This window comes from Xyrauchen texanus, chromosome 8 (genome assembly GCF_025860055.1).
Source record: "Xyrauchen texanus isolate HMW12.3.18 chromosome 8, RBS_HiC_50CHRs, whole genome shotgun sequence".
In the NCBI taxonomy this organism is placed as follows: domain Eukaryota; kingdom Metazoa; phylum Chordata; class Actinopteri; order Cypriniformes; family Catostomidae; genus Xyrauchen; species Xyrauchen texanus.
The window spans coordinates 32610682-32627884 of NC_068283.1; the positions used below are offsets into that span (position 1 = coordinate 32610682).

General features: G+C 39.2%; 1 protein-coding gene across 10 annotated transcripts in view; it reads right to left on the reverse strand.

Annotated features, from left to right (window-relative positions):
• Window positions 1–17203, reverse strand: part of LOC127647647 (C-Jun-amino-terminal kinase-interacting protein 3-like) — a 53790-nt gene that overhangs the window by 1150 nt on the left and 35437 nt on the right. For 6 of the 10 annotated variants that reach the window (XM_052132024.1, XM_052132030.1, XM_052132022.1 and 3 more), the window contains 15 exons: window positions 15494–15544; window positions 11361–11447; window positions 11128–11274; window positions 8575–8740; window positions 8110–8304; window positions 7716–7872; window positions 5031–5150; window positions 4376–4456; window positions 4166–4233; window positions 3857–4005; window positions 3419–3590; window positions 3037–3150; window positions 2325–2363; window positions 1771–1932; window positions 50–199 (listed from right to left, as the gene is read on the reverse strand). In XM_052132024.1, the coding sequence (XP_051987984.1) occupies window positions 50–199; window positions 1771–1932; window positions 2325–2363; window positions 3037–3150; window positions 3419–3590; window positions 3857–4005; window positions 4166–4233; window positions 4376–4456; window positions 5031–5150; window positions 7716–7872; window positions 8110–8304; window positions 8575–8740; window positions 11128–11274; window positions 11361–11447; window positions 15494–15544 (1858 nt within the window). The remainder of the gene's footprint in view (window positions 1–49; window positions 200–1770; window positions 1933–2324; window positions 2364–3036; window positions 3151–3418; window positions 3591–3856; window positions 4006–4165; window positions 4234–4375; window positions 4457–5030; window positions 5151–7715; window positions 7873–8109; window positions 8305–8574; window positions 8741–11127; window positions 11275–11360; window positions 11448–15493; window positions 15545–17203) is intronic. The other 4 variants (XM_052132027.1, XM_052132026.1, XM_052132025.1 and 1 more) reach the window with 3 other exon arrangements.

Below are 17203 nucleotides of genomic sequence, written 5' to 3' on the forward strand. Positions count from 1 at the left end.
GGAAGATCAGTTCAGGTGTATGAGAGAGAGAAATGTGAGCGCTTCTAACCAATTCGGAAGTCGATATAACCCTCCCCTCCACTCAGCACCAGCACGTTCAGAAGGCTCTGTGCCTCTGTGTCTGCTGGGGCTACCGAGGACCCCTGCGACTCTGATGGGCTGTCCAGCACACTACCATTCAAGGTGGCCAACACATTTCCTGAAATAAAGGATGAGATACTGTATGTGGAGTAAACAGAACTAGACGTGGAATCATACTTTTTTTATAATCAAATTCTTCCCTTGGTTCACTTATAATGTTAGAAAAGTTATTTAATGCACCAAAACATAAAGTTTGCCTTTAAAAGGTTAGAAAAATCTTGTCACTCTTTAATCACCCTCATACCAAACACATATGACTTACTTCAGTGAAACACAAAAGATTTTAAGCAGAATGTTAGCCTTAATCACCACTGACTAAAAATATGCAATGAAAGTGAATGGTGACTCAGGGTAACATACTAACTAACATCTCCTTTTTATTGAAATTAATGATTTTAATTGATTCAAAAATACACAGCAGAGAAAGACACAACACATAAACATCAAATCAACATTTAACATTTAACCCCCACAAATATCCCTCCCCAATCGTCAACCCCGCCCTAACCCCCAACAAACATATAATAATAATAATACACACAAATAAATATATATATATATATATATATATAAAACCAACATACATAATTAAACTACACTTCTCTCTCCCCATCCCCTCCCTGAGAGTCCCCCCAAAACCCTAAATAGCCAAAACAGCTCAGCCTCTGAGGCCATCAGAAGACATTCAGAGCTTCAGCTCTGCCTCGGCACTTTTAATATTCCCTTCCAAATCCACGAGTTCTTTTGCTTTGGATATTTTGATGAATGAGGGAAACTGTATGATCCGACACCTAAGAACCAGCTTAAGTGCCACCCAAGCCACGCCCAGAGAGGATACAGAGGACCATTTGGTCTCCAAATAGACATTGATTTCAGCCTTTAGCATTTGTTGAAATTCAGGATTTTGCAAAAGGGAAACATTAAAGAACTATATTAATTATTTTTCTCCATATGTGGCAACTCTTCTAAACTCACCAAGGCTTGGTCTGAGACTAATATGTTTCCAATTGAGCAATCAACAACAGATGAAATGAGGGACTTCGATATAAAAAAAAAATCTATACTAGAATAAATCTTATGGCTGATGAAAAAAATTTATAGTCCCTAACAGATGGGTTAAAAAAATCTCAAAATATCTGTAAGACCAAGATTTTTACACATCTCCAGAGCCCGAGGATTTTGAATTATTTGACATATTGTCTTCATAGAACATTTATGGATCAGGGTGTATCGAATCTCTCCAGTTTATGATACAAAAATTATTAAAAACTAGCAAAGAGCACAGAGCTCGACGTTCACACATCCGACCCTTGCATGGTGCCACGAGACTCTGACTAACATCTCATTTTGTGTTCCACATGAGAAAATCATACAGGTTTAAAATAACATGAGGGTGAGTAAATGTAAATTTTTAGGGGAACAATCTCTTAAATACTCCTCGAATATGAATACTTCAGGTAGCGAAAGTATTTAAAAAGTTACTGTATATTTACACAGTATTTTACAGAACTCTTATCTCAAAAGAAAAAGGACAATCTGATTTCTCGTCATATTACCACATTAAAATTATATTATATTTGTTATAATTTATTACCCCCCTTATAAAACTTTGAAAACTTAAACACAAACCTGGCACTGACACGAAGAACTTGACTGCATCTCGGTGTCCATGGAAACAGAGCTGAGCCTGAGCCATAGAGCAGTATGGTATGAAGCTACTCTTTTCAGAGATACTATCATCTGCATATACATGGATCACGCCCCCTGACGACGTGGGTGACACCTTATTGGCTGCAAACATATAGAAAAAAACAATATGACACTGAAATAACCAATCACAGAAACTCACTGCCAGGAATACATCTGCCAGGTGCAGCAGAGAAAAACAAACATGATTCTTTGTGATAAAGACCTCACAGCATGCAAGACTATTACAAATCCACAGCTATTCATACAGATACAACATAAAACAAGAACATAATGGCATTTATGACAACATTTCAAATAAACACAATGAAGACAGTAATGCTAAAAGAGATAATTCAACCCTGACAAAACCATGCTAAACCCACTGAAAAAAAAAGTTTGAATGATGGCATAAATGAAAGAGAAAGAAGCAAATATATTACCCAAATAAAGCGTGACGTGATATAACAATTACAGTTGTACCACTCCAAACTTACCCCTCAGTCCGAGGAGCTGACCTCGATGAAGCACTACGGCTAAAGTAAGGAGGAAGCGGGGAGGGGAACAGGGCAGGACAAGAGAGCATGAGACGGAAGACGAAAGACGGTTATGATACAATAGACAATAAGAAATAGAGAAGTAAAGAAAGCGATGTGAAAAGGGGGACACACAGGTTGTTGGGAAGTTAAAAGGGTTATGGAAGGTTGTGGTAACCTAGCGGTTCATGATCTGGATTCACGACAGTGGTGGTTCTAGGGTCAGTGGATATCTGGGGTTTAACACTTCATCTGTGGAGCTGCCTCAATCCATCTTTTGATGTATTGGAAAGTGGTACATTTTAAAATAGATTCTGATATGTTTCATCTGTAAGGAGTCATTGTATAAAGTAAATCTTTCAGCAGCGAGTAAATGATCAATTAAAATTTTTTATGAACTATCCCTTTAAGACATTTGCATTTTTTGCAAAACTCTTTTATCAAGGCACGATGCCAAAAACCTTGTACATTTGGTAAATCAAACTGCTATTTTTCCTTAGATCTTTGGTAAATTACAGAGTTTTTATTTTTGTGTGAACTATCCTGTTGAAGTTTGCCAACAAATCTGTACATTCTTGTTTCATTTTAGTTTATTCTTGTCTAAGTTATTTCTCCGAAATACTTTACTTCTAGGTGTGTGTGTGCGCGCATATAACACACACATAAGACTTACTTTCAGTCAGAGGAATAGAGATGATGACACCATTTCCAGTTCCCACCCACAACCGGTTTCCTCCAATCAGCAGGGCGGTTATCCTGACAAATGAAAACCCCAGCTTTCCTGTACCTGTCAATCATAGACAAGGCAACAGATATGTAAAATGTTTATACTGCTGTTATATGCTGGATGTTACTCTAATCTTAAGCCCAATGAGTACTTCGGTTTGTGAACGCTAGTGCAAATAATGTTGGTGCATGGGCATTCTGCGCATTCAGAGATGCACTCTGCTTATGACTAAATTTGCATCACGCGTCACTCAGCGTTTGCGCCTGACAAAGTATATTTTCAGTTTTAGATGAGACACTATTGTTGAGGTCAGAGGGAGGAGTGTTACCTAGCATCTTGCTGACATAAGGCTCAATGTCCACGTCTTGTAGATGTTGGTGTGTGAGTGCGTGGTACAAGCGGAGTGTTGAATCCAAACGAATTGAAACCCAGACGCCATCACCAATCCATGCAAGCTGCCTCACCTGGCTTTCCTTGCGTGGGTGAGCGTCAAATGATTTCTATAAGCAGAGAGAGAAACACAGAGACAAATTGAAGTCCCAAGGGCAAGAGAAAGGCTGACAAATGGAAATTTGCTGAGCAAATATAGAAAAGAGAGAAAACAGGCCAAAGAATGGTAGAACGAAATAAATCACTGGCATATTCACATGTTTTTTGTTACTTAGTTACTTAGTATCAGTTTTTACTTTCTTCACATAATGGTTGTAATGAGGAAACAAATAGATATTAGCCTGACCTGGGACAGCACATTTAATAATGGTCTCACCTCGATCTGCATGCTCTTAGGCTGGATGACATAGATCTTGTTCTTGTTACCACACCACACTTTGTCATGCACCACAGCCATACATCGAATGGAGTGGTGGGGTCGACCCAGATCCATTAGATGATAGTTTGATAGGTCCCATTGTCCATCTGTGTGTAGATTTCATACACAAAGAGAAAGCTCAAAATTGTGTGATTCCATATGTGTCATCCTATTGTAATAACATCTGTCATCCTAATAACATTTACACCCAAAACCCCAATAAATTACAGTTCAGTTGTAATGATTTTCAAGTGAGATGTGGCAAACCTTCAGCTCTATGGAAAATTGCAAGAGTGCCATCAGCTAATGCAACAAGAACCCTCCCTTTCACATGCCTGAAAGACACAGCGATGAACACGGGGGTTTGTAAAGCATTATTCTTTGTAAACCTGCACTGAAACTATATGCAGTGTATACATTTTATTAATTTATTAATTATTAACAACTATCAAAGTATATCACTCTGATTCTACTTACACCAAACTCAGTATAGAGTCTTTGAGTTTGATGGAATGGAGGCATTTCTTCCAGTTTGCCACTGCAGAATGGACATAAAGCCTGTTGAGAGAGTTTACAGAGACATGACATGAGTGTTTTCAATTTATTTTGTATATGTGAGTGCTCGGTGTCACAGTATTGGTGTCAAGAAAATATGACTTTATAATGGGATGTGAAAATGGGATGCTTTTTGTATGTGTGTGAACACATGTCTAAAAGAGGTAGAGGGAGAGAGAACGTTAACTGAATCCATCATTCCTTAAACTCAGTGATACAGAAAAAATTCCCTATATTCTTGGAGAGGATGACTGCACAGCTGCACTAGTTGCTATATATGTGTCTGTCATTCACTTTGTTAGACATAGCTAATTCACTGAATACAATTCATTTTCTGTATATTTTGTGTGTCTTTTTTATATATATCTATATTCATTCTTAGGATGTAAATGTTTTCCTTCTCATTACTACTTTTTGTTGTTTTATTATTGTATTTAAAACATTCTGAATGTACATAACCTTAAAATGCTTTGGCAATACTATACTCCAATTTGTAATGCCAATAAAGCCAAATTAAATTGAAAAAAAATTATAATTGAGAGAGAGAGAGAGAAAGAGAGTGAGAGATGATTCCTACCAGCCATTCTGGGCTCCCAGCCACATGGTAGGAGCAGCACTTGTTCCTGCACGGTCATTTCCTGCCTCCCCTGAGTCTGTAGGCGCTGATGTCACTTGTTCCTTCGGGACACCTGCTTCACTGATGTTTCACAATAACACAGAGCACACATCAAAACAGAGTAGAACATTTAAAGGTGAAGTGTATTTTTTGTTTTTGTTAAAATAGTTTCCCCTATCCCAGCTTAAAGTGGATAGACAACTATAAGTAAGCCATTCATAGGCTGATTTCTCAAAAATTTGCAAACACAGTAGCTCTGTGGCACTTTGAAAATGTTGCACCAACCAGACGGACACAGCAACATTGACTATGTTTACATGGACACCAGAAAGCGGCTTATTGCGAGAAAAAAAGTGTTCCAGTTTATATCCACTGTATAAGAGGTGTACTCTTTAGTCCTGTATACATTTGGTCGGCAAGCAGCTTTCTCCACAGCAACGTCATTTTCCACGAGACGCATGTGTAAATAACAAACATGGGATATGAGGAAGACTTTGCTATTTTATTCTCCATTGCTTCACTTTATTTCCAGATATTCCAGAGTTGTTGCTGTGTTTTTTTCCTTACTTTCAATCAAGATCTGCAGCAGAATTGCACTGCAATAGTGGGGTTTCCCTCTTAGGTAAAACTCTGTGATTTCCCCAATGTACAATCACGTATACAGGAGCACGAGGGACAGTCGCTACTTTACATTGGTGTGTATAAATAGGTATAGTTTATAATGTTATAGTGTGATTTTCTCACTGTACTCCCAGAAATGTTGAATTCTTTCCACTGTGTGGGCTTGTTGTTGGGCTCCATCTTATGTAGTTTGTTATCCCTGTCTGTTCCACAAACGCACACTCTTCAAACACCCATCAGAACACCACTTATGTGTTTACATGACCAGACTAAGCTGCGTTTTCCGAGAGAAACCTAGGTGTGTCACTTGACCTTTAAGTTCAATGCACTACTGAAAGCATTCAGTATGAAGAAAACTGCCCATCTGCATTTATATTATCATATATAATGTAACAAAAACAGCACAATAGACACTGACCCTATTTACACCTGGTATGACACATCGCTGTTTACACCTGGTTGCTTAAATGCATCTCCTGTGTCCAGTTGTGTTTGGATGCCAAGGGGAGTGTTGAGAATTTCATGATGACATACATTAATCACTATCCTTCACTGTGCTACTGCATGATAATAAACTGCAAAAAGTAATAAAAGACAGAAGGTGTGTAAAAACGACAATGCTTCACCCAGATGCAGCTAAAAATCAATCTAAGCACCAATGCAACATTTTGAGCAGAATAATCCATTATTTTAGTGAATAACCTGTTTAAACCTGAGCTTCAGATGTGTGTGCTTCTCATCTGTGTCCCTGCATGTAGATATCAGATTCAATGAAGATCTGTGAAGTTCTTGTGATTGTGTATGAATCCACTTTTTAAAATGTTCTGATCCGACAGTTATTTCCATTTAACGTCACTCGTAAACTACATTGTTTAAACTCTTGTCTTAGAACAGGGTGAGGGGTTGCTCTTCGCTGCTGTTCGGGATGTATTCAGGACGGATTAGCATTTACACCTCAAATGCGATGTGGTCCATGCATTTTTAACTACCTTTATTTTTGCATAAGTCCACCAAGTGGATGAAAATAACATATTCAAAGATCACTTACAAAACTAAATGCTGAGTAATTCTAATATGTACTGTACAGCATGCATTACTGAGGGCCAATAAAATAGCCAACAAACTTGGACAGTTTAGGTCTAAAAATATAAACACAAATGTAACTACAAACACCGACCTCTCACATGATGACTTGAAGGCAGCATATTGGACTTATTTTTCAACCAATGAATGGGCTTGTTAATAAACCAGTATCAAATAAATTAAATAAGTAAAACAGGAACTCAACAGTACATTTATATCAGTTTTCCATGGTTTTATATAAAGAGTTGTGAGGCAGTGTTATAAAGGTAATGAAAACTAAAACGAAAACTAACCAAAATGTTTTTCGTTAACTAAAATAAATATAAAAACTGAGATTATTGAAAAAAAAAACTGAAACTAAACTCAAATACATTTTCATTCCTCCAAAACTAACTAAACTAAGATAAAAGTGAGTTTTTGACATAATATGGTGAATATGGGCAAAGTGGGACAATTTTGGACATTTTTATTTTCTTGACATTGAATTATGATCCAAATGACACTTAACCTGACATTATACCTTTGTCGAAAGCTTAGGATGTCTTCTACCTTATTCAAAAGCAAAAATGAAGAAACATTCAATACTGGGAATATCCAATGAAAAAAAAAAAACTTTTACAATAAATGAGCCGTGGGCCATATTAAACAATGTGGAGGGCATGAACTGGCCCGCGGGCCGTATGTTGCCCATGTCTGAACTAGAGAGACATAACACAAGAGTGCCAGAGAAAAATAATGATGTTAGACTTTTTAAATTAAACCAGTAAACGCTTAACTTTGGCAGCCATACAAAAATACTAAAACCAAAATAAAAACGAACAAAAACTAAACTAAAACTAACAAACTGTGAAAACTAAGGAAAACTAAACTAAATTGTAATGACAAATTAAATCTAAAAACTAAATAAAAAAACAAAACTATAATAACACTGGAGTGAGGTACCTGTGTGTGTTGTCAGTAAAGACATGTTCTGTGAAAGATCCGAGGGCATTGTCTGCATTTTCACTTTGCTCTGCCTCCTCTGACACCTCAATGGCTTCTGTCGCTTCCTCCGCTGACTGTGAAACTGCCAAGCTTCTGCAAACTGGAGCTGTAGGAGCTATCCACACACACAAAAACTGAACTGCATAAAACCCCTCACCAATCCATTCAGTATCAAATCTAGTAGCATTTCATATTTAATGCATTATACATGTAATGAAAGATAACTTGAACAAAAATATAGATTAAAGAGTGCAGTGAATGTGTAGTCTCAATGTTTCATATTTTCATCTTCACAGTTAAGCATGAGATTTTCAAGAACCATACACACCTCTGCACAGATCCGTATTTTTACCTTGACTTCGGTCCTGCACGGGTGTATCAGTGCGAGATGAACAGTTGCTGCGTACTACACTGCAGTTAGTGGCACAGCCCACAATTGTGATCCCAGCCAACATTCCCTCCACTCCACCCTTCTCCTCTGATGCTCCATCACCACCCTGCTGATCCAAAAAGATCTCACCTGCTGGATAATCATTCTCACTGGCCGCTACAAAGACACAGACACACATATGCACTGTCACTGCAATTGGCAATAATGCAACATTCATAAGTCTGCAACAGTGTCATTTTCTATATGTATATGGAATCAACAAGGTGCCAGATTCAGGAATCCTCCATCAGAAAATTGCACTTAAAACCCATAGCATTTGTGGCAACGTTCTTCATTGTTGATTTGTATTCATGTTATATCTATCCATATTTAGGTCCAGTGCAGACTCCTTTTTACCAAAGCCACTTCATCTAATGTTACACTGACCTGGTACACTGGAGATGCAGAGCACATGGGCATTGCACACATTAAACTGGTCGACCAGTGAGCAGGGCTGGTTTGCATCAATGATGACCACATTACTGGCTGAATGAGTGCTGGTCAGAATCCATACACGGCTGTTCATGGAGTCCATCTCATGCAGCTCCTTAGGCTGGAAGAGGGGAACATATTAATGTTTGGATGCAATTTAAGCACACTGTGTAATCACGGTGCTCAAAACTCCCTTTGGGCATTTTTGCTGAGAAAAAGATGGGGGAGTGTAGCCAGTAACATGTGAAACACAAGTGCAATATTATACTAAGTCCTACTACTAAGAAAATCACTCAAATCGTTGTGCTGATAAAATAATTTGTTGATGTGCAAATGACAAATGCGGTTCTGTAAGACGTTAACTTCCTTTAAAGATACTGTTAAGTTTTGTTTAACAGTGGTAAAAGCTGTTGTCTCTGGGAAAGCAAATGTGGCTCTAAGCCGTGTAACATCTCTACAAGGACTCATAAAAATTGATGGAAATTTTGAAGAAAGAACTACATGTGCATATGACAAAATTGAAAAAGAGCTTTGTGTCGAAAGACATTGTGTCGAATGTAGTGACACAAGGGGTCTTTCCTGAGAGCCTCGCATACCTCTAAAGTTGAGAAAAGGCCAATGAGAAATTGGCAGACAGAATTTGCATGTCCGCCCCTGGACATACGGATATAAAGGGAAGCGGGCGTGCATCTGTCTGCTGAAATTCACTACTGTTCCACTCACCTCTGTTGGCTAATCACTGCTGTTGGATCTACAGCGCATTACCAGCGGCTTTCTCCCTCTCTGCACGCTGTGCAGTCCACGCCCCTTGGCGCTTCGACAGCGCTTCTATCTGAAAGAGTGTTCTCTCCTAAAAGAGTTTTTTCCTCTAAAAGAGTTTTATTTCCACTCACACTTTTCAGGAAACGTCTTTTTAAAGATGCCTTTCTGCCTCTGTGTATTTCTTGGATGCGGTCAATATCTCACAAATACTGACGGTCATAGACGGTGCCTTGTGTGCCTGGGTAGCGATCACAATGAGGCAGCGTTTGTGGATGGTTCATGTAGTCACTGCGAGAACATGACCATGGCAGCGTTGCGGTCGCGGCTTTCATTTCTTACAGTAAATGCCACTTTAGCTGCCCCCCCACGTCGCTGCTTCCCACGGGATTGAGGACGACCTGGCTGGCGATGGAGGCGATTTGGGGATGGCAGCAGGCTCTGTTTCGCTGGGTAAATCCCCACGAACCACCAGCCCCCGGCACACTCGCTTGCTTCCGTCCGGGCTCGAGGTGAGGGCGGCTCGCCTCACGGCCAGCCCGCGTTCTCCCTTGAGCCCCCGGAATAGGATGATGACATTGCACTGCATCGGAGAGCGTTCAGGCGTCTGACGCAGAGAACTGGACTGGGCTGCCACCTTCGGGTCATCCCGCTCAGTCTGAGGCCGACGCGCAGATGTGTGGGCTTAGACTGGAACCCTCCATACTCCCCACAGCCTTCACGGCTTGATTGGTACCTCGGGTCAGGGCGCCGCTCCCAGCCAAGCCCCACCCCGGTACCTTTCTTCCCAGAAGTGCATGACGAGTTGACGAGGTCGTGGAGGGCACATTTTACTGCCTGGAACCGGCCACCTCGCTCGTCCATTCTCAATACCCTTGACGGTGGGGTGGCACACGGGTACACAGAGGTCCCCCAGGTGGACAGAGCGGTTGCGATCCACTTGTGCCCCGAGAACGCCGCCACCTGGCGGGATCACCCGGTACTCTCCTCCAAGGCCTGTAGGATGACGTTGTCGCTGACCTCGAAAGCCTACAGCCCCACCGGACATGCCACCTCAGCCCTGCATGCCATGGCTCTCCTACTGCCAAGGCACTTAAAGAAGGACCAGTGCAAGAAGGCTCACTGGGGGAAATGCATACTTGCGCAGCCCCCGGGGCCAGCTGTGTGCAGCGCGTCTGTCCCAAGTGGGGCCTCTGTCAGGGAGTTCCAGAGCGGGCAGTGGGAATTGTCTTGGGAGGCAAAGAGATCTACCTGTGCCATGCCGAACCGGCCCCAAATCAGCTGGACCACCTGGGGTTGGAGCCTACACTCTCCGCTGGGCGAAACCTGTTGCGTCCGCTGTCGTGTTGAGGTTGCCCAGGATATGAGTGCCGTGCAGCGAACGGAGTCGGTCTCATATACGCTTCCCTTTATACCCGTATGTCCGGGGGTGGGACATGCAAATTCTGTCTGCCAATTTCTCATTGGCCTTTTCTCAAGTTCAGAAGTACGCGAGGAACTCAAGAAAGACCCCTTGTGTCACTACATTCGACACAAAGTCTTGTTCCCTCCATCAGGGTACAGAGGTTACAACAGTTACCATGATGATTTCTTCTACATTAATTACACTGCTTGAAATAACTTCACAGTCTAGTTGTGTGCATACATACTCTAAATTATTTCTGTTTAATATTTATGTATACTGATTAATTTGAAAATGTAAAAAAAAAAAATTTACTTTGCCTTTGTGTTGTTATTGTAGCTGTTTACCTTCTTTTTCTCTGGAGAGCTCTGCTCACCCTTGTTGTCTCCTCCATCCTCTACTGTCAATGGATCAGAGCCATTGGATGGCTTCACACCAGCAGTCTCCGGATTGGTGTTCCAACCAGTAAGATCCACACCAGCTGCACACCACAACTGTGCAAAAAGCAAAATTCATAACCATAAAAAAACAAAACCAGAAATCTTGTGTTACTAAAGTCATGAATGTGTTCATCCATTACCTTCCTGTTGGGGTCTTTCTCCACCAGAGGGCGGCAATATACTGGCACAGGGACATTTTTCATGCGATTATCCTCTTTCTCATTGGCCTGTGAGAACACAGGATGGCAGTAATTTTCAGAAAGCCAACACAAATATGATCATTGCCACACACTACAAGCAGAAGCCAGACTTGGAGGCCCCATCATGACCTTGCCTTGATCCAAGGCAGAGAGATAGACAGAGAAAAGTGGAAACCAAGAACAGCAAACCAGAGCAGCAGATCAAAGTCTGTTAGAGGGTTACAAGGCAGATGCATGCGCAATGACTGGAGTTAATCTGCACTGTATGGTTAGCTAATGAGTGATTGAGGGAGCTGCCAATCATAATTCAAGTGTTTCTATGCTGAAGGTAGGTATGATATGGACCAAGCATGAAATGTTTCCCTGCTGAAAAGACCTGCTAACACCAACATGAATTTCCATGCTGGTTAGTGCTGGTCTGGGATTGGCATAACTGCTGGACCAGAAAAAAATTCTGCTGATAAAGCTGGCTGACCAGCATGGTCTTTCAGATGAAGTTGGTTGACCAAAATATAATTTTAGCTGTTTAAAGCTGATGTAAACAGATATAAGTAAGCCATTCATAGGTTAATTTTCTTGGAAATTGTAAGCACTGTCTTTCTATGGAGCTTTGAAAATTACTTTGTTTTGAGCGACTTGCTTAGACCCACCCCAACAACGTTACTCAACAAAAGGCATGAGTTGGAGGTAGGACTATCTATTTGTGTTGCCACTGGCAGACCAGGGGCGTATTCAGAAAATTGTTTTTAATTTTTTTTATTTTTGCAATTTCGTTTGGTGGCACTAGTGGTGCAGAAAATTACATACTTCAGCTTTAAGCTAGTTATAAAGCCTGGTAGGGAATCCAGCACACCAGCATCTAAAACACAACACATGCTGAAGACCAGTTATGCTGCTCTTTGCAACAGGGTTGTCTGGATTTCTAAATCAAGATTATAAAGAAGCTGATGACAGCATAATATTTCTGATCAAATTAAAATTTTATGACAGTATATTATTAAACGTTGCATCATTTACTCACCCTCATGCCATCCTAGATGTTTATGACTTTCTTTCTTCTGCAGAACACAAACAAAGATTTTTAGAGAATATTTTAGCTCTCTTTGTCTATACAATGCAAGTGAATGGGTGCAAACATTAAGAAGCTCCAAAATACACATAAACACAGCATAAAGGTAATCCATATGACTCCAGTGGTTAAATCCATATCTTCTGAAGAGATATGATCGGTGTGGGTGAGAAACAGTTCAATATTGAAGCCTTTTTACTATCACTCTCCACTTTATATATTACATTCTTCTTCTTTTGTTTTTGGTGATTCACATTTTTCTTGCATATCGCCACCTACTGGGCAGGGAAGAGAATTATTTTGGTAGAAACAGATTTAAATATTCATGTTTTTCACCACACCTATCATAACATTCCAAAAGATATTAATTTGACCACTGGAGTCTTATGGATTACTTTTATGCTGCCTTTATGTGTATTTTGGAGCTCCAAAATTTTGGTACCCATTCACTTGCGATGTATGGACCTAAAGAGCTGAAATATTCTTCTAAAAATTTTCATTTGTGTTCAGCAGAAGAAAGTCATACACATATAGGATGGCATGAGGGTAGGGCTGCAACTAACGATTATTTTGATAAACGACTAATCTAATGATTATTAGAACAATTATTTGACTATTCGAGCAATTATTTGCAATGATTAATCATTAGATCTTAATCGACTATTTCTGACTTAAAAGGTTGTATTAAATGTGCTCGCTAACAATAAAGAGGACAAAATCATCTTTTAAAAAATACCTCTAAATGACATTCACTGAATTAAAGAGAAAAAAATACTGTTTATAAGTTGCATTCAGTAAAAATAAAATGCTGCAAAAAATCGTATCGTTATCAAGTGTTTTCATCTTGTTTTCCATTTAAAATAAGTGTAAAAATCCTTAAAACAGTATACATTTACTTGAGAAGCAACATATAAGATATTTAGACTTGCTTTAAAAGAATGTATCTTAAATAGAAGTACATTTTGTATATTAGTGTATTTTTCTGCGAGTGCAGTAAATACAAAATATACTTATATTCAAGATATATTCTCTTAAAACAAGTCTAAATATCTAATATGCAGCTTCTCAGGTGAATTAATCCTTTTTTTAGATATTTGAAAATATTTGTATTTTTAATAATATATTCAACATTCTCAGATAACAATTTTTCTTCTGCAGCTGCTAAAGAAAATGTACATTGTTTTACATATTTGTATTGGAAAACAAGCCAAAAAATATATATATATATATTTTGTTATATACTCTCTCCCACCTTTCTGTTCACTTTAATCCATCTTTAACTCACAAAAAAAATAACTCTTTCGTTTGAATAAAGCTGCATACTGTGTATTTTCTTCATGATAAGAAATGCACAGTGACACATATATTATGATTCAATAAGTTCAATAAGCCATCACGTTATATAGTATAGCTGCAGCAAGCGTGTGTGAGGGAGACGAGCATCCCCGCGACAGAGTATGCATCAACGGGGTGCAGTTTCAATCTCTCACCCTCAGATCAGGACACTTCGTGCAACTCATAGAAAAGGCACAAGAGAAATGTCAGTTTCAGATTTGTAGTTGTTTACATGACCTGCTTCCTTATTGTTTGAATTTTAATAAAGCTATAACGCATTAAATATAACTGCATTAAAGATGTATCACCGGGGTGTTTCCTTTAAAGACACTCAACAAACAAGCTTTGCTTCAGCGGAGCTTAAGCAAAGTATAATTCCCTCATACTTTGAGATCTACATCACCTGAAGCTGTTTGGAAAGTTTAGAATGCTGCTCTCACACATCATCATTAGAGTTTAATGTGATCTCATGTAAAGTTAAATGACATCAAACGAATATTCAACAATGAAAATTTTTGAACTTCGAATAATCGTTTCAGCCCTACATGAGGGTGAGTGAATGATGAGAGAATTTTCATTTTTGGGTGAACTATCCCTTTAATAACCTTTGCATGGTAAATTGCAGTGTTTACATATCAGGTTGTTTTGAAATAATACAGGCATTTAAATTATGATGTCTGGCAAAGGTATCACATTGTGTGTTTTTACTAGCAATGAAATTAGCCAAATCTATTGGTCTAATGCACTAAATACTTCCTATTTTTGTGTCATGTTGGGGGTGCAAGCAACACATAGTTAGCTTGAATGCTCAAGTAACATTCTGCTCAGTGCTGGTTAATTCACAAGCATGATCAAAGCTTCTAATAGAACGCAACACTGTCCGCCAACTTTTTCAGCCTTCTGGGTTCTCAAGAAATTTTCCCATTCATTTTTTCCATAGGGATTTTATATAATCCTCCATAAAAGCGTTTTAAGCTAGGAATGAAACCAACCAGCTCCAAGGTGAATCACATCAAAAGTTTTGTTTTGAGGCATTGCGAATGACGTAATCAAATATGAAGTGATGTGAATCATTAAAACTGTTGATTTTAGGTTGTTGATTATAAGAATCAAAACATCATAATTTATGTTTATTGCAAAATATTCTGATACATACAAATAGATAAGTAGTTTGAAGGGAAGGGAAAGCGACTATATTATGTCATTCACAGTATATTATGGGAGTGGGCGGTCGCTCTGAGGCACATTTCGCCAGCTTCGTTGACGTGGTTGTCTGATTGGTGAAGCTTTCTCTGCCGTACAATGGGTAATGTAGTTGTTTACAGGAACTCTGCTAGCAAACATGATTTTTAAACAATAATGTTGAAATAATGCATCCTGATATGCTTCAACGGAAGCATATACCATTGCTGAAAAACCTCAGAGCTCTAGGTAGGTCTGTCTTTAAAGGTTTATGAGTTATCGTTGAAAATCAATTTGTCAATGGAAAAAAATTAATGGGATTTTACTTTTGGAACCAGACTGTTGCGGTCTATACCATTAGTTACATTCTTATAACTTAGCAAAGGTATTTTCTGCTATATCAGTTTTCGGGAGTCGGGTTAGGGCTGGGATTTATGAGGGACAGGGTGGGAGAGGTGCATGCTGGTCCTCTGCCACTCAGACTTGCCTGCGTCCTCTTTGCTGTGGCATCTTGAGTGCTGTCCGCCTGGGAGCCATTCTGTGGGAGATCACAGTTAGAGCCACGGTGACACTGTCACCAGGGCATCCCTTACAACACACTGTAACCATGGCAACACTAACACACACTGTTGCCCCTCCAGAAACTTGTATAACATGTACCACTTAACTATTTCCATGTAAAAACAATCTGAAAACACAATTCCAGAATAACCAGTGTGCCATAGTCATGGTTATTTCGCTTGACAACAGGCAAGGGATTTTACCTGTCATAGGCACACTTACCAATAATTCAAATGTATGACATTGCACTGGACTTATGAGAGCTTATGATAGTCTTGAACATCTCACACATCCTCAACAAGCCATTTGAGATCATCATCAAACATGAATCAAAGGATCATCCCCTATTTTGGGAGGGGCTGAACTGAGACACATCCTTTCTTATATCGTCGTTGTCCCATGAAAAACATGTATCTCCACTTTTGGCAATTTTGACTTTTTACGATAGACGGAACGCACCGAATTACCTCTTCCTACGGTTTAAACTGAGCATCGAAATGACCAATGAAAAGATGTTTAATGTTTAATCTCTTTAACAAGTATCTTCATTGGCCTTCAAAACCGCGTATGTCCCGTCCTTATGTTTTGAAGAGGGTCAAGTAATTTACTTCAGCTGTCTGGCTGAAGTGTAGGGAAGAGATTGCCTACATCGGACTGGTTCTGTGATTTCCCTGACAACCAAAGCCATACATACACGCACAATGTCAGGTGGCTTTAAATAGAAGACTATACTGTACCAGCCATATACGGTTGCAAGACTTCCAACTTTGTGAAACCGTGAGTGAAACTAATTCTGATATGCAATTTATGCGTTGGACCCAGAAAGTGTGTCTCGAAACCGAACTGTCCACTCAACAACTGGACTAGAAACCCTAGCCATATAACTGATTTCAATCTAAAATAGTAAGTGAAAGCTCAGATTATATCCCAAAATAAACTCTCTAGCAATTGATAACCAACCGAGTTCTGAGAACACGAACAGTTAAACTTGAGTCTGTAACTGAACATGCGCCACTGGAACCCATGATAAGAATACTATGCTTGTTCACGTTCGCTAACAAAAAAAGTTCAGTTAAAATATCGAACGGTTCACTAATAGACGTGTAATGATAGAATTCTATTTATGGTGCTAAAGGTGACTAATTATGTTATTTTCGATTGTAAAATTGTTTATGAGAAAAAGAGATTTTACATGCTCTTGAAAAATGAACTGTTTGGACATACGTGCTTTTTATTAGACAGCGGCGATATGTATGTTTGGAGAACATCTTGACTATTTGTTTTGCCATTTATTCCTTTCTTCGTTTAGGAGGCTTTTTTTGCTTCTCTTGTGGTGGGCATCCCCTGACAAACAGACTCACTCCAGTCTCTTCGTAGGGATGGACAGGACAATCCTTAAATATTGATACTTCTGATTCCATAACTATATTAACACTGCTACTAAATGAAAACAAATGATTTACTGGTGATTAAATTATTTATTTATCATAAAAATGCATGTGTATCATAAGCTTTGAAGTGGAAAATGTGAACTGTTTTAGCACACTTGCGCAGGATAGTAACTTTGTGACGTTTATTATGAGTTTGCTATAAACAGCAGTCTCATAATTTGCGGTTTATTTACTGTTAATAAGGA